This window comes from Neodiprion virginianus, chromosome 4, assembly GCF_021901495.1.
Source record: "Neodiprion virginianus isolate iyNeoVirg1 chromosome 4, iyNeoVirg1.1, whole genome shotgun sequence".
Lineage (NCBI taxonomy): Eukaryota > Metazoa > Arthropoda > Insecta > Hymenoptera > Diprionidae > Neodiprion > Neodiprion virginianus.
The window spans coordinates 22,616,922-22,639,712 of NC_060880.1; the positions used below are offsets into that span (position 1 = coordinate 22,616,922).

Here is a 22,791-nt window from a genome sequence, read left to right on the forward strand (position 1 = left end):
GCCGGTCTGAAGTTTCTTTTGACGAATCGAGTAGATACGAATCAAGTTTGAGCTTTTGGGAGTATCTGAAATACACAGATAAACGTTAAGAGAATTTTTGAGTCAAGGAGCTCGTTTGATGATTTACTTGGACTGAAAGTAAATATCTGCGGAAAGAAGATTTGCCCGAAATTTTGTGTATTCTTTTAGGCTTGTTCCTGAAAAATGAGGACCCTAGTTATTAAAATCAGACTTGGGAACGAGCTGAGTCGAACCATTTCGATAAAAAACTGTGATTTGTTAGTTTGAATACATTTGTAATCATTTGAAATGATCGATAAACTTTATCTATCTACTTTATCTATAAACGAATGTATTTTAATCTCAAAAATCAATATATCACATGGACAGATAGTGGTGTTCGAAATTTGCACAAAATTCGTCATAACTAAATGATTGAAAAGTGTAATACTTTGTCAATCGTAACTCGATTCAGCACGAAAATTGTGTAAACAATGAATACTTTCACCTAGAAAAAATTCATTTCTTTTACATTGTTCATTTGTTGTCTTTTGTTTTAATATCGTTTGAATTACAAGAAAATATGTTCCAAGTTCCTATTCAGGTTACATTTGGAAACTAGCTGGCAGCGTTAAAAACTCCCTAGAACAGAGACAGAGCTACTCACAAACTCGGCAGCGCAAAAGAGATAAAAGATTGTTGACAGCACTGGGAGTTAATTTCGGAACGCACCCTTAGTGTTATTATAATTGGCAATACTACACTTTTTCTTTACAACAACGTTAAATCTGTTAGTTCAGCTTACTAACTTTCTATCAGTTAAATAAGGCCACAGAATTAATTTACCGTTGCACCAGCATCAAAGTATCGCAATAGTAACGAAAAAATATAGTGCGATTGCCCATAATTTGAACAAATGGTAAGACATACTAGATTTACTAGTTACAGCAACAAAAATTCATGTTCACTTCGTCTACTCTACAGAATTATATTTTTCGGACAGAGTAAAAAATTAAAATTATCATAAGACTCTAAAGTAACTAAAACTGGAAATTTTTCCGAACACGATGTGTCAAGAAACGCTGAAAAACAGGGAAATCCCGAGCTGTGATCACGGTGAGTGCAGTATATTTACAGTGTGTATACAACGTGACTCCATCGAATGCTGCGCCAATGTCAAAGAGGAAACATAAACGTTGTCGGCTTGCGGGCTTCTAGCCAGTCTGTGTCGCGCTGCCGAGACCGTAAAGTCGCTGTTCCTCTGATCGTGACTGAGCCGGGATTGTCTCCGAGGGAATTGAATAAGTTCCTGAGAAGAGGGCGCGTCGAGATAACGAAAAGTTCGAAAGAGGACAAAAATAAGTAGGAAAAAAGAGAAGAAACCGGGGGGATGGAAAAAGTAAAGCAATAAATAATAAAAAAAAAAAAAAAAAAATAAAAAAACATACGCAACCGATGCCCGTACTTGATTATATTTTAACCCAGGGATAAAAAGAGGCTGCTTTTTAACCCGCGGGAAGCGAAGGCGTTTAAAAGGAAGAAACAAAAGACACCTCTTCCGACGTCTTCGGTTCGAGAATTTCAAAGTTACCGAACAGGTTTTTGGTCCAGTCTCATTGTCAGTGTATGGAGATTGTGCTCCGAAGGACCGCAGCTAACGTCTTTGTGTATCGTAGATCTGTAAAGATTTCTTTATTTTCTACATCTACGCAAAGCGCCGGTGAATTACTTTATCTGCATATAACAAGTTTCCGAAATTACAGTCAAATTAGTTGAAAAATTGTTGAAAATACTGAACTTTTGACAGTTCGGGATTGATAAAGAAGCCATGGGAATAGTACGTTTTGCTCATACCCGCACACTTGGAAACTGATCGGCTGTACACATTTTGTAAGAAAGATAATCGGATCGAAAAATTGTTGCATATGTGATTCGTCGTATGCGTACAATCGAATCACTCTGTCCAAGGTTAAAACCTGCCCAATTAACAGTAACTATAATTTTTCGATTCCGGAATTAATACTTACGCAATCGTCAAGATTGCAATCTTGTAACCGGACCACCTTGACCGACGAATGCACCTCTTGACCGAGCGGCGAGGTTGCCCTTGAATTTTGGCATAACGTTTAGAAAAGTTAACCGACGTTAACCGAATACAAGGAAAAGAATCTTCGCGATCAAGCTGCTGGTGTAAGAATTTGTAAAAAAATAAAAAGCATGAGTGCTTAGCTAGGAATAAGGATATTCAATAAATTAACGACATCTTAAGAAGAAGAAAAAGAAGAAGAAGAAACGAAAGGAGTAAAATAACAGATACCGAAAGCTTCTTTCGATCGTATTTGGATCTCTTTCGATGCAGGCATGATTTCGATGTCGCCGAGCAAAGGGACCAGCGATATCCCAGTGAAAGCCAAGATGGACAACCCGAAGAATCCCACGGACGAATCTCGATCGTTTCTTCACTTTTCCCGCGAGAATTTAAGCGCTTCTCATTCGGATCTCGAGCAGGGATTCAACAACGCGCGACCCCGGATTCGAAGGGATACAGTTCTGAGTCTGATCGCAATATTATTGGCCTCATTTTGCATCGGGCTTGAAATATGGAAGATCCTAAGTGTCGTGGATAATCCCAGATGCTGTTTGAATAGCCCGAAAGAAGTTGAAATGCTGAAGCAAGAGCTTGAAATAATGAAGCAAGACGTTGAAGGCATGAAGCATCGCATCCTCGAAGAAGACTTGCTGAACGACTTGAAGGCGTTCGAGGAACAAGTAAGAACCAATCATGTTATATTCCCGTTTCCCCGTATAAACGCGATAATCAAGTTCTAAATGCAAATCTGTGGAAAGTTGAAATTACAACAATGAATATTGAAACCAATTTCTAGTTCCAAGTATACTGCAGAAAAAATCTGTGGCATTGCTTGCACTGTGAAAAATTTCATTTGTTACAGTAACTAGAAAAATTTAGTACAACAGGTATCGTTGAGAAAAACTGTTTGAATATTGTTGGAATTAAGGAAAACGAGGTGCGCGTAACCATTTTGCGCTATTGTCGATCCTTTCTTGGTAATTGCAACGCAAAATCAGTTTCTGAGGTTTACCTTACTTTTTTATTTAAATAAGGCTTTAACGTCAATTTATCGTTGCACAAGCATTAAATCGTCGCAACAGTTACAAGAAAATACAGTAACAGTGATCGTAATGAGATAGAATAGTAACAGATACTAGACTTTCTATTTTCATTTTGTACTTAGAACTATATTTTTCGATTGTGGTAAAAAATGAAAATAGTTAAGGACTGAGTGGTAACCAGAAATAAAAATTTCTCTCAGTGTGGTTTATTTATTATCATTATTTGGGAACTGATCATTACAACATACTTGTTAAAGGGTAGTCCTTCAAAATGTCGTAATGCTTAGTGACATTCTAAGGTGACACGAAATGCATTTCAACAAGCGTAACCAGTTAAAATGTATTTATCAATATTTATGAACCAATGAACTATAATCAGTAGGTGGGTCAGAGTTCCGAATTATCAAAATTCAAATTGACCGTTACGTATAAAGTTTCATCGGTCAGAATTTCTAGAGTAAAAACTTCGATTGGTGAAAATTCGAAAGGTTTATAATTTGTAAAATTTCCTGAGGTAATTACTTATTGGAATGTCTTGGCGAATTTTTTGTTTTTAATTTGGATCTTTCAAACTCCGGACCATTCGGAGGTTCGACCATTCGCAGTTGCGATCATTTTCAATTCAAATCATTCGCAGTTTCGACCATTCACAGTTTTGACCACTCGCAATTCAAACCGTCAATTGTAAGTCAATACGAGTTTTGACTGATCAGAATTTTGACCCGCGTATTGCCTCACTCTTTTGGAATTTTTCAAACCGTTCAAATACCAAAATGTTTGGCAAGGTTGAGGCTACTAAGAAGTTACCCGTCAAAGAGAACTTTGGTACTCGTATAATAATAAAACATAAATAAAGAATCAGTGTATTTCGACATTTTCATACAGCTTGTTCTTTTTCGTATAGCTGATATTTATAATATTAACTGCAGTACGTATTATTCACACCGGGCATTATCAGTTCGGTCATCGCAAAAGAACTTTGACCCTCCTATATACGACAAGTTGTGTCACTGTATAATCGTAGCGTTCACAACCTTCTCTTTGAAACATCTGAAGCGATGTGCGGCCATTTCTCAAGTTCAGGTTTCACGTATTAGTCTCATCATTCATCTGTCACGAGATAATTACAGTGTTTTGCAGCTTCTACAGCTTGTCTCGTGATTGTAGGCGATTGCTTGGCTTCATACAATTTTCCGTACGTATAATATCGTTATTAGCATTTACAACGTGTTTACATTGTACACGCGCTACTATGCAGTCAACGCATTTCTCATTTCGCATTTCTTCGATTTGCACACACATTTTGCAGAACTATACACGCACTGGTTCTGCAGTCCAAAACCGTCTCGTGACTGATATGTACCATTTTATTCAGCTTGCATTCGCTCGTCTAAATATCTCTGAAAACTGTTTGCTTTTATTCGTCACTGAATTGCGTCCGCACGGATAGAAACGTATTGCGTACGATTGTATAATAAAACTATATATATCAAAGTATGCAAAAAAAAGAAAAGAAATAGTGTAAAGTTCGAAGACGCTCAGATAATTTTCAACTGTACCAACGAGCGGCTGATATTTGAAATGAAAATTACATGAATTTTTTCAATGCCAGTACTCAAATATTTCTTACCCACATAATAACGGTGAAAAAAATTTGTAACTTGGCACGCTCTTTGGGCATATTATGAGGTATGAGATTCAATTTTAGCACATTTTTTGAGCTGTGATTCTTCAACTTACGAACGTTGCAAAGATAACGAATGTGAGTGTTCGAAATTTTTCAAATTTTTTTTCCCTGCTCGATCACTCGACACCGCGCTCAAAATGCCTTAACCAAGAGTAGCGAGCAGTTAATTCATATCCCACATCGGTGGATAATATTATCGTATGAGGTAATCGTCTACTAGTGTATTCCAACTGCATATGATATACATCGCGTATAGGTATATACGGTTATTATAATGACTCTACAAATGCCATTAATCAAGCGGTACGCGCTAACTCTGCCCATATTTGATCGGCGTTCGCAAATGATCACGTGTTTGCTGAAATGGCCAAAACATGTAAACGCAGGCGGCAAATTTTTTCGCAATGCATCATACATGACCGCGTATCGTTCTTGAATCTCAAGATTAGCGTTGTGCTATTAATCGATTATTTGTACACTTAGATTCATTTTTTAATCGATTAATCGAAAAGATGATTCATTTGGAAGGGACGATGGATCGAATAAACCCGAAAACGATTAATTGAGAGAGCCGTTTAATCGATTAGGTACACTGAGAGAAATTTTTAGTTCCGGTTACCGCTCAGTTCTTGATTATTTTCGTTTTTTACCACAATCGGAAAATATAGTTCTAGGTGTAAGATGAAAATTAGTTTTGCAGCTGTTACCAGAAAATCTGGTGTCTGTTACTATTCTTTCTCATTGTGATCATTCTTACTATATTTTCTTGTAACTGTTGCGAAAATTCAACGCTTGTGCAACAATAAATTGACGTTAACGCCTTGTTTAACTAAAAAAGTCGAGTATACCTCACAAACTGATTTTGCGTTGCAATTACCAAAAAAGGATCGACGATAGCGCAAAATGTTTGGGCGTACCTCGTTTTTCGTAATCCGAACAATATTCAAACAGTTTTTTTAGCGATACCTGTTTTACTGAATTCTTCTAGTTGCTATAATGAATTAAATTTTTCTCAGTGTAATCGAACGAACGTTGAACCTTACAATCAATCGATTAATCGCACAGCCAAACTCAAAATAGTCTTTCCTAAATCATAATATTCTGGCGCCAGCCGAGCTAAAATTCGCGAAACGATGTAGGATATATTAGAAATTATAGGTTTCTTGGCGCCATTCGGAGTTCATCATCCCACGTTAAACTTCGGTGGTCGATTAGAAGACTTTTAAAAAAAAGTTTACTGTTATAAACGCCCACGCATCACAGCAGACAAGAACCACAATCGCGAAGCTGTGTCCATAAAAAAACCTGGAAGAATTTCTACATGGTAACGAGTGCCAAAATTTGGTGAAACATTTCGGCGCCGCTAATAAAGAGATTGGATTTGAGATTAGGCTAATCGAATTAATACAAATCTTTGAAACAATCGCGTTTCATTTTCATCCGCTTTGAGTAGTGTGAGTGTAAAATTATGATTGTTCGTTTCCAAATTCTCAGTCCTGTTAAAAACGGTTAGTTCTGTAAAATTACGAGGTTGAAGTTAGTAGCGTTGGATTACCTTCAACCTCAGATAAATTACTATTCAAACGAATGATTGAGGAATGATGCGAGGACTGTTGAAATATACGCAATCCTTGAGTAACTATTTCGGGAACTTGATTCAACCGCTTGCGCAGTTACAGAAACCGCATCCTGCAGATCAAGGACAGAAATATCGAACTTAAAAGTTTAGTACCTACGCATATTAATATCGTTGACTTTTCCCCGTTGTAAACGAGTTTATTCAAACAAAGACCGAAGCCGTAACAGTCATTTATTTATTTCGTTACTCACATTTCCTGGAATATGTTTTTTCGTTTTTAATTTGAAGTGACTTGACTAACATCGCAAACTTGCGACGCGTTGTTCTGTAGACTTTAATTAGACTAATTGAAAATAGTACGCCTATTAATGCGCATGCATGAAGTTGACGGGATATAAGCGATGTGCTCATATTTTATTCTAGGCTTTATTTTTCCTGGAAATACATCGTTTAAAATTGTCTACGATTTCGTACCTAATACAAGTTTATACGCTGGGCGTGAAGAATTAGGGAAAAGAAAATTATCTTTCATTTTTGAACTTAAATACGTACCAGATTTTACGTATATTGTGTACTTTTATTGAGTATTAATTCCGACGATGAATATTGTCAACATTTTCAAAACTTGTGTCGAAATTCATGAATTCAAGATTCTTTGAAAGTTGGGAAGATTTTTTCTATACGCGTGCTTATAAAATTACTAATCATTTAACGTACGTTGAATATCCCTGTACAAATATCTCTGAATTGACACACAGAAATTCGCAACGTTAAATTCAACGTTATGAATGATCTGCAAGAGCAGCGCTAATGCATGAAAGGATGGTACCGGGAATTCTGCAGAAATTGTTGTAATAGATCCGATTAAAATCGTAATCGCCTTACAAGACCGACCTGCAGTTCTGGGACTGTTCTTTATTACGTCTAATAAAGTTTGCAATTACCGTATCATTGGCGTAGACACGGCAAGTCGTTGAATGCATACCGGTGTGTGTCGTTTGGAAGCAAAATTATGTTTTAATGGCAAAATTAGTGACCTTACCAGAGATATTTAATTCCGTCACAAAATGTGACTCGATAGTAAGAATTTAAGAGAAAAAATTACGTATTTTCCATGTCATTCAAACGGGAAAACATCGAATCCCGAAAGTGACCCTTCAACATTGTGTTTAAAAGACATTTTTCCAGGAGGATTTTTTTTTTTTTTCGTGTATAACAAGTTTTTCAGGCGAGAGCAAAAAGACGTGCTGCTTCCATATTAACACCCCGTATAATTAATAGAAACCCACGAGCTTATAACCTCCTAAAAATCAGACGCAAAGTGATTTTAAATTTTTCGCAGGAATATTGAGTCAAAAAGGAGAGAAAAATTAACAAGTTTTCATGGATTCGTTCCATACTATCCAGTAATAAAATTTGAACAATGATTATGGGGAATTCCATCTGCAATAATCGACACAGTGGATTTTCGTAAACGACAGAAGAATTTCGGAAAGCATATTTTCTTACCGTAAAAACACGACTTGACACGCTTTCACACGAATAGTTCGTTTTTCTCATTTCAAGCGATCGAAGACTCGGAAAAATCGATTTCGTCTAAAGAGACGTATTGCTATCGATGCTTTGCAATACGAATACTGAATTTGCTGCGTTGGAGAAACGAATATATTTTTTTTTAATATCTTGAATATTCTGCCAAAGGTCTCAGAATCAGAAATTGTGAAAAGAATTACTTTAGTGGGATTAATTGATTATCGTAATGGTATCAGCCTGCGGTTCAATCTTGAGATCTAATCGTTTAACTTTCCCATGTTTGAATGCGATAAAAAATTCGTGGGATTATCTGAATATCAAATCAGTATAATTTTTGTATATAAATCAGGAATTTAGAACGCAAGCATTATCCGTCCTAATAGATTCCCTGCAGATTTTGCTTTCATCAAATTAGCATACGGTCGAAAAATGCCAAATTATATAGGAATGTAAGAATTTACTTGCATTACGTGTAAAGTTAAAAGTATAATCGTAAATTTTTGCCTACCGAGTGAATAAACAAACTGTTTCACACAAACGCGACATTATCGCGAGAAAGTGGAATGTTAAGCTTTTAATTGTCGGGCAATAAAAATTCCTTAGAGATGATGAGATATAACGTAGATAAATATGTTGATTGACTATGCAGGGATGAAATCTAAATCAAACCCGTGTCGTTATAACAACTAAACATAAACCAGCCGCGTCCCTGCATGTATGATGTCAAATTTATCCTCACCCTGCAATAAATCCTATCAATTGCTGTGTTTACTGGAACTGCAGTGGAAATTTTATGTTTGTTCCCTTTCTGTGGTTCAATTCATCTGCATTCTATTACGATATATGTACAAGTCTCGTATTACGCATCGTATAACTTATAATTATCTCGGTACTTTACGGATTTTATCATCGGTAAGATGTAACATTTTACGTCATGTGTGTGCTATTCGCATTCCACTGATAATAACTATAACGTGAGTAATGAAACATTGACATTAACTGAAAGAGTAAAACCGTACAAGAATCGTGAAAGAGACTATAACACTTTTTTAAATAAAATATATCCGTGTCGCTTTACAAACCGATAATATGTAAATAGTATACAGTGCAATTTACACCAAATATCACGAGTATAAAAATATTTCAAAATTGTAACGACACACAATTGCGTCGCGTTACTGGTTTTTGGGATTCTCGTTAAAATCCGTAAATGACCAAGCGATGTAGATTGTGGATAATCGGCTTATGACATAACGAACATAACAGTCTAATGACGTGTGTATGAAATATGTACCGTACGTGCTTCGAAGTTTAGGTAGATCCTAATAAAAGACATGAGTATAAGTATTCGTTCCAAGAAGATCAAGCCGCCGTCAATGAAAAAAAAAAACTAGGAACGCGGACCATCACTCCACGAATATAGAACCCGCGGTGAAACGTATTTCAGCGATAAGATTTGCACTCGAAAGTCTACTCACGGTTATTCATAGAACACTGAAAGTCTCGCTGTAACTCATCCAGAAAGACAGAAGTCGCAATACCCAAAAAAAAGACATTCCATCCGCCTTACCAATGAAACTGTTCGGAGCTAATACGTGATACGAAAAAAATTTGGCACCGTAAAATTAAAATTTTTAATTAATTTCATTTGTAATTTGTAATTAAGTCGATATTAATTACGAATAACTAGTCTATTTTGTGATTAGAAAAAAATAAACTACGGATTACATCTGTAATTTGTAAATGATTCCGGTTGTATTACAATTTTGGCAAAATAATTCGTACCATTATTTCATCCGATTACGATTTTTACTGCGTTGAATCAAAATAATATACATATTATATTTACTTACGTGTATAATATTTATACGGCCAGGTATGTACTAAATGCGATTAGGAATGCAATTTGTATTTTATTTCGTTACGACGTAAAAATAAAATGTAATTCGGCCTTATCTAGCCTGAATTACTAAATACAATTGCATTTATAATCTGTTTTATTCCATCTACAGAATTCAAACGTATCTTACAATTTTTCCAATCACTAAACCGGATTCCTCAAAATATCGCTCCTTCTGACTTCGGACATACATAAATTACTTACATCGCTAAGTTCGCTGCGATTTTTGCAAGAACATGAAGCATAACCGTAAAAAAATCGTCGTCGCCGCTTTCACGAATTATATTTACACGTTCACTGCTTCTGTATAATCCACAGGAAGTTTTCGGGCGCTGTAATTGTACAAACCTAAAAGTGTCGTCGAAGTAGAATTGAATCTTAAGCAAATCTGTCCGGAGTAAATAATATATAAAACCATCTGTTGGTTCGGTTTGTCATCAATCGTACTCCAAGTGTGGCAGCCATTAGTTGGGGACCACTTTTGAATATTATTTGTAAACCAGTATTGCCTGAAGCAAAGCGATGTTTACTTCGAGAAGAATGAAACGCGTTTAAGCTTGATGAAAAGTATCGCAGGCGTCATCGTGTCACGTTTGCTTACTAGATTTCGCAAATAACCAAACCACCTTTGTATTTAAGAGGCATAATTAAGTACCTGCGCTGGGTACACTTAGAAAAATTTCATTTGTTACAGCAACGAAAAAAATTCAGTAAAGACGTTAAAAAAACTGTTTTAATATTTTTGGGATTACGAAGAACGAGGTACACGTAACAAATTTTCGCTATTGTTGATCGTTTTTTGGTAATTGCAACGCAAAATCAGTTTGTGAGGTTTACTTTACTTTTTTAGCTACACAAGGCTTTAAGGTCAATTTATTGTTGCACAAGCATTGAATTTTCGCAACAGTTGCAAGAAAATATAGCAACAGTGATCGTAATGAGAAAGAATGGTAACGAATACTAGACATTCTGGGAACAGCTGGAAAACTAATTTTCATTTTGTACCTAGAACTGTATTTTTCGATTGTGGTAAAATGTAAAAATATTCAAGGACTGAGCGGTAACCGGAACTAGAAATTTCTCTCACAATCAGTGTACTAACGAGACGGCGTACCGATCTTCGATCATCCGACCAGGTACTCTGAAATTGAAATTGATCATACTTTTTCATATCCTTATATGCAGAAACGCTGGGTCGATTAGCCCGTTCGCATCCAGAAGAAATAAATTGTTTGGAGACTTTATTACATGTCCTGACGATATCGCGTGGCATCGAAAAAATTGTTCATTGTATAATTTGGTCGTATCCGATACGGCAATGGCTGTTTTTAATTAACGCGGCAGCACCTTTAATTTCAGGGGTTCTTACAGTTGACTCGTAAATCAGGCATAAATTTATATCCTTAGAAGCGACTTTACGCGCTAACCGAAGTCCCTCTTCTGATTCACCTTTGAACCGGCCGACAATTGTCGATAAGAGTAAAAAGCAACAGGCATTTAACGCCGCGTACAAAAATAAATACAAACACTCGTTTTTATTTAGAATTTAGGTCAACCTTCGTTTGGAGCATTGCAATAATGATAACAGTAAGAATGATTACATCGTAAGTTACTTGTTGTACGTACGTATGTATGCATGTATGTACAAAGTATCACTTGTCGTAAACTAAAAGCCAAACGTGAGTCTCTCGCCCTCTCTCCGCGTGCCTAACGAGCGCCTAACTATTGGCCTAACAGATTTGACTTCAATTGAGCCGAGAAAGATCCGATCTTTGCCGCATGAGCACGTGGATTTTTCTTGGAATAAATGCGAATCGTAAGTACGAGGTGCGATTAAGTGTGCCACAGGAAATGATGTAACCTGATTGTACGTAATTGTTATCGGATGAAATATTAACAGAAATAATAATTTTCATGTCGGAATTACCGAGTGCACTCGATTCGCGATGGATTTAATGGTATTTTAATTGACCCAAATACATCGTGAATATCTCCTCGATCCAGCTGGTCGAGCAGCTTGAGGTATGTGACGTGTGCCTTGCGGTAATTTCTGTCAGTTTGGCACCCACTGTGCACAGTTTGGATTGCCTTCTTCGAGAAGAAATGCAGAATCGCGAGATTAACTTAGGGTTAACACGTCACTGTGAGTCTACACCAGATTTTAAAATTTGCGAATATGAAAAATTTCCCATAGTTTCAAAGATATTGCTAAACTTGAATGATTTCACTAGACTTGACTGAATTTCATAGGATTTCAAAGGAACAAAACAAAACTCGTGGGATTTCGTGTTATTTCCAAAATTTCAGGGATACAATGAGACGATTTTCAAATATTTCAGATGACTAGCTGATACTTGAAAATGGAATAGGTACTACAGGGATTAAATGGAATGATACTCTGAGGTGGTTACATTCTTTGAGTTTGATCATTCCCTACGATTTCATTGGCTTTTAGAGAATTTTGCGGCATATAAAGAATTTCATGTGATTTCAAGATTTCAAAAATTTTACAAGATTACAGATAGTTTCAGACGATTTTACGGGATTTTAGCCAGTTTTAGAATGATTTCACGAGTATTGCACACCAGATTTGAAAAGTCTTCAACTCCTCGTATCTGATTCAAATCGTATTCTCGTTTTTTACACTCATTAACAGGACTCGAATCATCCGTTGTAATCAAATTCATTTCACACACGGGTGAGTCGCGTGAAGTAATAATAGGCGCGAATGTTACGGCCAAGTATGGTCGAAATCGCTGCTTATACGATATCTAATTTTAAGTTACCGTTGATCAAGATCCTTTCGCTCTTATCTAGTATACGGTACGGAAGATGCCATTCGCTTTACTTTCGATGAAAAAAAATAGACACGAATACCCCGCAGGTAGAAACAAACCGGTAACTCGGATCGACCAATTCCATTCATGGTTGTGACTTCTTCCTCGAGTTTTTGTCACGGCCGATCTTTTATCCAAGGTATGACCATCGCTCTGACCAGTCAGTTTTTCGTGGCGCCAGCCCAAAAACAGACATGTAAAATATTCAAAATCCAAGGCTGACCAGCTGCGTCTACGTGTCAGATCCCATGTATGTACAATGGATGACATATTAGATGCACGTTACTTGCTTGGCGATTTTGGGACTCCATGTATGTGCCTCACATCAAGTTGTACATGTCTTTAGAGTCGAACTGCGACAACGGTGTAATAAATAGGTGAACGTGGGATACAATGAGAGAAATTTTAACTATATTTTCTTGTCACTGTTGTGAAAATTTTGTGCTTGTGTAACAATAAATTGATGTTAAAGCCTTATTCAACTAAACACGTAAAGTAGACCTCAGAAACTGATTTTGCGTTGCAATTACAACAAAACGGATCGACGATAGCGCAAAATGGTTAGGCAAACCTCGTTTTTCGTAATTCCAACAATGTTCAAACAGTTTTTTTTAACGATACCTGTTCTACTGAATTTTTCTGGTTACTGTAACAAATGAAATTTTTCTCAGTGTATGGAGACGGTTCTTAGGTCTTCGGTTCTGGGATCAGTCTGACGAATGTTTGTCTTTATTTTCATTCGAATTGTACACTTCTATTTTTCACTGGTATGATAGCTCTATATTCGGTATGAGATATTCAGGTTTACATTAGTAGTTTGCACTATGATATTCCATTTTTAGCATCATCGTAAGGCGAAGTTCCTTTTGTAGAATGGAGGAAGAATGTAGAAGATGAAAAAGTAAAAGTGTCGCAATAAAGAATATTCAAAGACGCTAGAATACATCGCATAGAATCGTTACAACGAATAAGAATGTAACGAGCCGAAAATTTTGTTCTGTGTACTTTTCCTTCCTAAATTTTTAATTTTCTGTACCTCACTGTCATAGTTTAAAAATTTCGTGAATTTGATTAGCGCAGTTTTGTAAATTCGGTATTGTAACCACTCTATTTTCTAATCTTACGGCTCAATCATCAGGACTTGAAAGTCCATTTAATTACGAGTGGCGATTATCGTTTCGACCACTTATCCTTCAACACAGAATAGATATACCTAAACCTTCCGTTTTAGCCCGAATGATCATTCAAGTACTTGGCTACGAAGAAGCTAAGTGATCGAGTTCAGCGCCTAGTTCAACTAGGTTTTATCCGAAAGACAAACAGAATATACCTAATATCCGAATCCGCTTAGAAAAACTTTGTTTGTTTATCCGTTCAACAAGCATACAACGGGTTATTTTGTTAAAATTCCGGCATATTCACGCTTCTTTAATTTACCCGTGTTACATTTCTACGAAATGATTATCCGGTATATTATCCATCAGCTTAAATTTCAAAGCCACTTCACTTGCTCAACGAATTGGTAAGGGAATGTTGTCGACTTTTAAACGAATATTTATAACGATATAGTGAACAACGTTGCGCTGTGTATATCAGACGGGGCATTTTAACGAAGTTACTCATCGCATCCTTTTCTAAGCTTTTTGGATCTCACTGTTATCGCTATTTTAGGCTATTAACTGTATTCAGATTCGAATACATATTAATCGACACGCTCGCATTGAACACAACAGAGCATACACCGGACATCTAGTCCATGCGAAAATATGAACAATCGAATACGTTATCTCTGCAGGTCTACGGAATTACGACAGTATATATAATAATAACAACAATAATAAATGCAAGACAATTAGTATTACTTTGATATATCTGTTGATATTTATGGGATAAACAGCGTTGATTATCCAACGCTACTTCACGATCATACAATTCAATAATTAGGCACTGGGATTCCGTTGCTATCACACCTTGTAGTATAAATATAGATCATGTGCGTAAACACTGAAGATATGAATATTGGAATAAGTTCACTTATCGTTGACTATTTATGAATAATCGTTTACAAGTTGCAGTATACTAACAAAGTATGTAATATAAAATAATATTATACATAAATTGTTTCTGCGAAGAAAAATGTTTTGATCGAACATTTAATTATGAACGGAGTGACACATTTGTTTAAATCTTAAAAAATAGTAACAAGTTTCCTTTACGTTGGAGCAAGTAAAACTCAGATATTAGTTAGATCGAAATTTTTTGGACCTTTTGTTAAAAATAAAGAATCAAAACCGACCTTCCAAGGTTCGCGAAAACAAATATGTAATTATTTATGTTAAAATGAGAGCAGTTGAAACTGTCAAAGCGTATTAGAAAATTATTTAGGAAATTTCCGTGAATTGAATGGAATGAGTACACTTTTCGAGACATTATTTAAATAAGATAAAGTCCAAGACTTAAGCTGAAAATCGTAAATTTCAGGAGAATTTTTATTTCGGTAGACACCAACGTTCAAACCTTGTTCCAACAAAAAAACAAAATTGCTCTCGTCTGAAATAGCCGGCCGTCAACATGCAGAGTTATAAAAATATTCAAGCTAACCGATCCGCCTTACATCTAATGTCCCTTACGTAGACTTATGGTCAAGGTTAGGCGCTGCGAACTTGACCGCTTAGTCGTTTCGCATTTCTTGATATACGGAGAGTACATTTCACGTCTAATACAAATTACAATTTGATATGTCATTCCGTTTTGCAGGTAGAAGCCGAAGAGTTTGACGAGGGTATCGCTGACGATGACACTGCCCTAGATAGCGATGATTACGACTACGACTCCGTCTACGACATTGATGACGAGGACGAGGACGAAGACGAAGACGAAGACCCGATGCTGTCATCTCAGGAATACCTCAACGATTATCACACCGCACCTTACGCTGCCGATTACTCGGGACCTGGGGATTCGTTAAGCCCTGCAAGCCGTGAAAGTGATCTTGACGATTTCCACGCCGCACTTCAGAAAACGGAGGCAGACTCAGAACGGAAATTGGAGAAGAGCGTGCAAGAGAACCGGAAGAGCATAAACCGCGAAAGAATGCTTGACGAGGGAAAAAATGCCGCAGAAATTAGACAGCGGGAGAATCTGACAGAGGAGAACGAGGACGATATTCTCGAAGAGTTTCGTCGGGATCCCGATTCGCTAAAGATCGTACGGAAGCGATCCGTCAACCAAGAGAAACCCGTTAGTTATAATCCGAGCGGCATTCCAATATACGCCCACAGCTACCTACTCAGAAACAGAAAAAATTTTACATGGAACTCGGCCAGCCCAACATTAAGACTGTACGACAGTTTGACGAGAGATGAAAAGACCACAACGGAGAAGAGTAAACAGGAATCGACGGTACATCACGCGTAAGTATTTATACGAAGACTATACACGCCCAAAAATACCGGAAGATTGAGGAAAGTTGGGGATTTTTTTTTTTATATATACTTGAAATATGATGTGTATTTTCTGGTAACCGCGCATTTATTACGCTCCATAAAATGCGTTTTTTCCAACCCCTGCTTGGAAAGTTCGATTTTCGAAGCCTGTGGAGCGTGCGTATAACATTTGCCTCATCCTCGAACAGTGACAAAAGAACGTTGGCGCTTGCGCACAATTGAAATGCTATATTTTACGCAACAGGTCTTTCTTTGGCGCATGCGCATTTTCAAATAATTCAATTTTGTGCACTGCGTTGTTGAAAGTAAGTTCATTAAACCCAATTTTACGTGCTGTCAGGTGGCACCTTCGATGCTTCTCAAGTCAAACTTGCCTTCACAGGTTTAAAAAAAAAAAGAGTCGTTTAATGAACTCTTTTAATCAAACGTTTTTACACCTAAGTATGGCTGTGCGATTAGGTCGGAGTAATGTTTGCGTGAAAAATTTTAATATCGCAAAGCTTTGGTGAAAAATTGTTGAAGCAGTAGAATTCTGAAAATAAAAAGCAGCAAACTTAGGTATGTTATCTGCTTGCAGAGTTATTGATGCCGTAACGCTCACGAGTAATTAAATATTGTATCGAATGACGAAAGTAGCCGACTTCGCGTAATATTTGGTACGATCATACATCGAGATTTCTTACTTCAAATGTGACGTTTTCATGGCATATTAACGATCCTATACATAAGATACGGCGAGTTTATAAATGGTAAATTCTGTAACGCTTGTGAGAAAAAGTTAATTTGTCCATGTCCTGCTTGGAAGAGGACGAAAACGTTGAGAAGTAATGCATAAGTTGAATCCTTCACGGAGCATGGAACATAGCATTGAATGAGACAGTCAGGTGGACTATCTTTAATCTGCCATCGCGTTGACACTGACCCATTTAACCAGCAACAATAAACACCAGTAATAAAAACAATTTTCGAGGGCAGCTTATTTGGTAACCTCACGCAGGTAGATCGTAGAGATACTACCTTATACGAAGGGATTAGAATCGTTGAGCAATTTCATATTTCATTGCAGACATTTCTTCACGTGAACGTACGTATGGCGCTGATTTTTGTAATTTAAAGCCTGCATTTTTTCTCCTGCACGATAACCTGCAATAAACGTAAATTACGCCGATGCAATACGAGTGAACTCGTTAAACGGAATAACTAACGACACAAATCTCAGTATTTTCAAAGGAGCGGTATACTTGAAATAAGCTGTCTGTATTGCCTCATTTTATTACTGCAGTCTAGTAGACTTTTGAAATATACTTGTTCGGTTTAAATTTATTGTTAGCGACTTTTAAACATCGCTTTTCACAATTCTTATACATAAATACAAGTCAGGTTAAGGATGACTGAACTCCACTGTATGAATAAAAATTTAGTAAGAGTGAAAAAATACCGTTTAAAAAATCTCTAGCAAGCTTGTATGCGCCAATGACAGCGAACGTGAATGAAACAACGTTTTTATTATGTGATGGAAATGATTGAGAGCAAAGTCGAATAACGAAAGCCAAAATAATGTCAATAATGTGAGAAAACGTTTGTCATAGGATTCTAATGTTTTGGGCAAATTTTTTTCAAGTCCGCATTTTTTTTCAAAATCTAATCTACATGTATTGAAGGTTTTGAATTTCGAGCCGAGATCTGAAATAATTTTTCGGTTAAACTAACGAGCGCCGGATTTCATATAAATTGATGTATGCAGTGGAACTCATCCTTGCAAAAACAGTCTATGCAAAGAATAATAAATGCCAAAAATATACAAACTTTTGAGACGACTGTCAAGAGAATTTTTGATATTGTTTGGGTTCTGGTAATATCTGGATCGCAAAAATGTCATCATCAAAGTATGAAATGATACTAGACGTGAAATAATTAACGGCAGACTTTAAATTCTCAAGGACACTACGCAGTGAAACCTCAAAACCCTACGATATTTATCTCACAAAGCAAACATCGTTGCTTAAGTAGCACAAAGTCAACTCATATTTGACTTGTTGCCGGTAGAAAATGTAGTCAACTAATATAAGACGTATAAAAAATCGTATTTAAAGCAACTGACTACAGTCTCTTATTGGCTGTTGAAAACGAGTGTAACTCATGAAGCCCATTTTATCACTAGCAAGTGTCTCTTGCTGAAGGGTTTTATGAATTCATAAATGTCCAATAGATTGTCAATTTACAGTAGATGGTATACAACTCGGCTGTGAACGGACTTGCTGTTATGAAATAATAACTCGGAAAATTTAATTATCTTTATTACTGTAAAATATTGTTAATGCTGTAAAATTACATGCACGACATCCATTCTTTGTTGGTCTCAACGTTTCGTGAAACATGTTCGTGGACATAAGTCGACTGTTGCTGACTTTTTGCCAATCTCGAGTCAATTTTTCTTCCTAGTGACTTTATTCCAGCAAGCCAAGTAACATTCGGCATCTTTCGAACTATACTACCTGGTTAATTATCCCAGTCATTATCAATCAGATTGCAAATGTATAGCGAACCACTACGGCGACAGAGAGGATTCTATATTATTTGTAAAAATTGAATTTGATATTTGAAAATAGCGAATGCAGTGAAAATTTGCGTCAGTTGATGACCCATGCCGATTAACTTTTGGCCATGTGTTAAAGAATGCAGGATAGCAGAAGTTTTATTCGCACGCTTCATTTCCGACACAGTGCAACTGCCTCTTGAATTGTTTTAAAGCTATATTCATACGGATTATGCGTATTATACGTTGTAAAGTAACAAGTTCAAATTTTAGTCAACGACTTCCATTGAAACGACACTGACAATAAGTGAACAGTATCAACTCGCGTCAGCTGGCAGAAGCTTCATCTAGTCGAGTATCTGTGAAACATGTTAAACTCCGAAGTTAGGAACAAACCACACATTAATCGACTTACTTCTATCGAAAGGATAGTCAGTCACCGTTCTGTTGATAATAAAACTTTTTCAAACCCTCAAGAATCACGACGTCGACTGTATGAGATCTACTTAAAGTAAAAAAAAAATAAAAATTGCATCACTTGCGTAATAACCTCCGTGAGCCGTGTTTTACACTTGAATTTTGAGGTGGCCAGCCTGTATGAAAATTCAAAAGTTACCGCATACGCTCTATCCGTTAAGTTTAACCGTTTTCTCTCAGTGTTTTTAAACCTAACCAACGACCACCGTTTAATTTCAAACAACTCTTGTTGCACAGCATCGTCACATCTTGGGACAAATACCCGCCAAAGAAATATCATGCCCAAACGCGAGCTCCCACGTCCCATGTTTTACCACCGGCTTCCTACTCTTCAAGGGTTCACAGTTCGCGACAGAGAAATAAACACGCTCATCGTTCTGCCGATTGGCAAAACGAAGGCCCTCAAGCTCTTACCCTGAAGGAGTCAACGGTGAACCGTAAAGATGGAGAAGCCTGGAAGCTCGTGCAGGTAATACAACGAATCCAGGTTTGTTTTCTAGAGCAAACCCCTCCAAGGTAACGTCCATTTGACTGCTACCAACTGTAATTTCATACCTATTCCGAATTAACGAATTAATGCCAACGAATTCTATTTTTCCAGGACTCGCCTGCGCGTCATTCGCGGCCTCTTCGACGTCGCGGTATGACTCGACGTCACCTAAGAGGACCGCGACAAATAATTGCCGCACATTACTCTGCCGACAGCAGTCTTTTTACTGGGGAGGACGAACATGTTGGGAACGGAAAAGGGAAGCACGGCCAGGGAATTTTCAAGGCTTGGAGAGCTACCGGGTGGATGAACGACCTTGGAATGAATGGGCACTTCACTCTAGCCAATGGACAACTAACGATCCAGGAAACAGGGCTTTATCTTATCTATGCTCAGATTCACTACCTAGACCGGCATGACGAAAACGGTTTCCGCGTTTTGGTCAACAACGAATCGATACTGCAATGTATGGTGAGTATTTACTTACAATTAGCTCCGTCTATTACATTATGTGTAATAAGAAAACAAATAATTACCACAAGTAAACTGAAATAAGTAGTTGTAAGAAATTAGTTATCGGAAAAACTATCAGTTTTTTTTTCTCAACGCTGAAGAAGATACCGTTTAGCCAAACCCCACCCTTCAAAAATTCGGGAAGTTGGATTTTCCAATTTTGTCAACTATATTGGACCTGTCATTTAAATGTTAAAAATATAATTTCAGATTCAGATTGAACGGTCTCGAAAACTATGAGTCACCATTTCTCATTGAAATCCAAACATTTTTTTCGAATTTTGGCCCCCATGTTGAATCCGCCACTTTAACTTTCAAAGATCTGATCTCAGATCAGGATTCGCGACATCGTAAACCATGAAATACCAATTTTTATTGTAATCCGAATATATTTTGGGTATTTGGTCCACTATACCGGATCCGCCATTTTGAACTATGATAATCTAATTTCCGATGTGGATTCGATAAGATGAACAGCCTTCACGTACCCAAACACAATCAAATCACTATAAACTAATTGTAAATATGTTTTTTCGATGTGTCGTTAACCAAAAATGGCACTGTCAATTTACAGTGGAACATGTTCAGCGAAACGCTATTCTTGAGAATATCAATTTTCCTTAAAGCAGAAAAACTCGTAGGTTTTTAATGATTTTGGCGGAAAATTGGCGTGCACTCTCAGATCATAACTCCGCAGTATCTCTCGGTTCAGATTTTTAACATTTCGTTTGAACCCAATTTAAAAAAAACTTGACAGATTGAGCATCGACTGCGACTGCGCAAGCGAGAGTTTCGTCGTCGATTCACTCTGAAAAAAATTCGCAATAATTTCGGCCGCTAACTTCTTGCATCGAGGTACTTCCATCGGTTCGCCCCACGTGAATTACATTCGGTTTACAGGTTTACAGTCCTGGCACCGAGCACAAAAGCCGATCCTGTTTCTCCGCGCAAGCAGCGCTGCTACAGGCCGGAGATCGCGTGGTATTGAAGGATGTAGGTGAGGAAAGGTATACCTTGTTCCAACACGACAAGAGCTTCTTTGGTCTTGTCAAACTCGGAGAAACGAGACCGCCGAGACAGCAGTCCCAAAATTAAGACCAGCGAAGAAAGATTCTTGACGATTGTAAGCAAGAAATGACAATTCTATAGCTGCGTCAATTTAATACGAGCTGATTAATATAAATTACGAACTTTCTCTGCTGCTTTTTTCACTAAATGTAGAATAGACGAGACGGAACGTTATGGAGTGATGATATATATGGTGTTGTAATTGTTTAACATTATGATATAAGTTATATACCGATTAAAGAGTACAACTCCTAATTTATATCCCTACGGAAACGTATTGAATACGTATCAAGCTACGCCTTAGCTGATACAGTAAACATTGTGAATTGTAACTTAACAATTTATCGAGCTTTTAGTGCCATCGTTTGTTTGTAACTCGAAAATTAGTACCGATTTTAAACTAGACTATTAGTGATCTCAGATTTTACGAAAAATATGTAAATAACATTTTATATTTTATTATATACTATTATTATTATTATTATTATCGTTATTATTATTGTTATCGATATAATGATTATTAATTTTTTCTCTTACATCATTAAGATAAGAATATATATTTCTACGCAATTTTTGGTGATTAATTCAGTACACTTACCGAGGTGAATTTAATTTCGGTGCAGCGAAATAATCAAAGCGTTATTCTATCTTCACAACTGTAATATACGTAATGTTCTTGTTGTGTCGCAGCATTGCCATCGTGATTCGTGAAAACCGTGAAAAAACGAATGTGACATCTTCATCTAAATAATAGGACTCGTAAAATTAAAAAACAAGAAACAGATCCGACATGAATATTCTGATAGGGGAAAATTGGGTAGCGATCTGCAGATTTCAAATCCAAAGTCTTGCGATTAAAATCGGGAGCAATCAACGTTGATTAATTTTTCGGTATTCCATTTTTTCCACTAATCAATCCACCAATAGTTTAACCCTGATTTTAAAAGGATGGAACGGGTCGAAGCAACTGATCTCCAATCAGGCAGTATACCTATTTATTATAAGTGATTCAAATTTACAGAGCAGAAACGAAACTAATGTCATGTTTGCGAGGTTTAGATGTTCACTGAAGTTTGATTGGCATTATTTCTTTCCAAATAGACCGTTGCTTGACAACTAAGTGGAAAGAAACATCATTCACATTTAGCATTTCCATTGATATGAATAAATTTGCATATTGCATGTTCGTATAAACATAATTTCACCGGGAATGTTATTATACCTCCTCGCAGTACGTGATCTGCATATAATTATAAAACACTTAGCAATAAAATGAGTTAAACTTTTGTTCAATTGTTCGCTCAATTAATTCACAGAAATTAATTCATTCATTGGGAGTTGTTTTTTTGCACACGCGCGACAACTGGCTCTGAAAAATTGATTAGGAGCATTTGGTACGAGATCAGGAAGTACGAGTATATGTTATTGGTCGTTGTTGTACCGAATATAATTTTGCGATCGATCGACAGGAAAACTTGAATTGCTCGCTATATTCGATCGATATTGTGCCTAATACCTATTTGCCGATTTGAAATTTGATTCTTTCATCATCCGTAGCCCGTGTAACACACGGTCGACTAATATTCAACTTAT

At 36.8% G+C, this 22,791-nt stretch overlaps 1 protein-coding gene across 3 annotated transcripts; it reads left to right on the plus strand.

Moving 5' to 3' along the window:
* Window positions 1-1,210: 1,210 nt before the first annotated feature.
* LOC124304160 (protein eiger) lies at window positions 1,211-22,397 on the plus strand. Of its 3 annotated transcripts, none has more exons than XM_046762259.1 (5): window positions 1,211-2,769; window positions 15,426-16,081; window positions 19,365-19,614; window positions 19,729-20,088; window positions 21,031-22,397. In XM_046762259.1, the coding sequence occupies exons 1-5, from the start codon at window positions 2,362-2,364 to the stop codon at window positions 21,223-21,225; spliced, it is 1,869 nt and encodes a 622-aa protein (XP_046618215.1). In that variant the 5' UTR covers window positions 1,211-2,361; the 3' UTR covers window positions 21,226-22,397. The 3 variants fall into 3 exon arrangements, with proteins under 3 accessions (XP_046618215.1, XP_046618217.1, XP_046618216.1); XM_046762261.1 differs by having other exon boundaries at window positions 19,464-19,614; XM_046762260.1 differs by having other exon boundaries at window positions 1,212-2,769; window positions 19,365-19,596.
* The last annotated feature ends 394 nt before the right edge of the window (window positions 22,398-22,791 follow it).

What these genes read in the sequence shown, in the direction of transcription:
- LOC124304160 (XM_046762259.1), top strand. Translation starts at nt 2,362, where the DNA reads ATGATTTCGATGTCGCCGAGCAAAGGGACCAGCGATATCCCAGTGAAA. An exon ending in TGAAGGCGTTCGAGGAACAA is followed by an intron (nt 2,770 to 15,425) that starts GTAAGAACCAAT and finishes TCCGTTTTGCAG; the next exon opens with GTAGAAGCCGAAGAGTTTGA. An exon ending in AGGTAATACAACGAATCCAG is followed by an intron (nt 19,615 to 19,728) that starts GTTTGTTTTCTA and finishes CTATTTTTCCAG; the next exon opens with GACTCGCCTGCGCGTCATTC.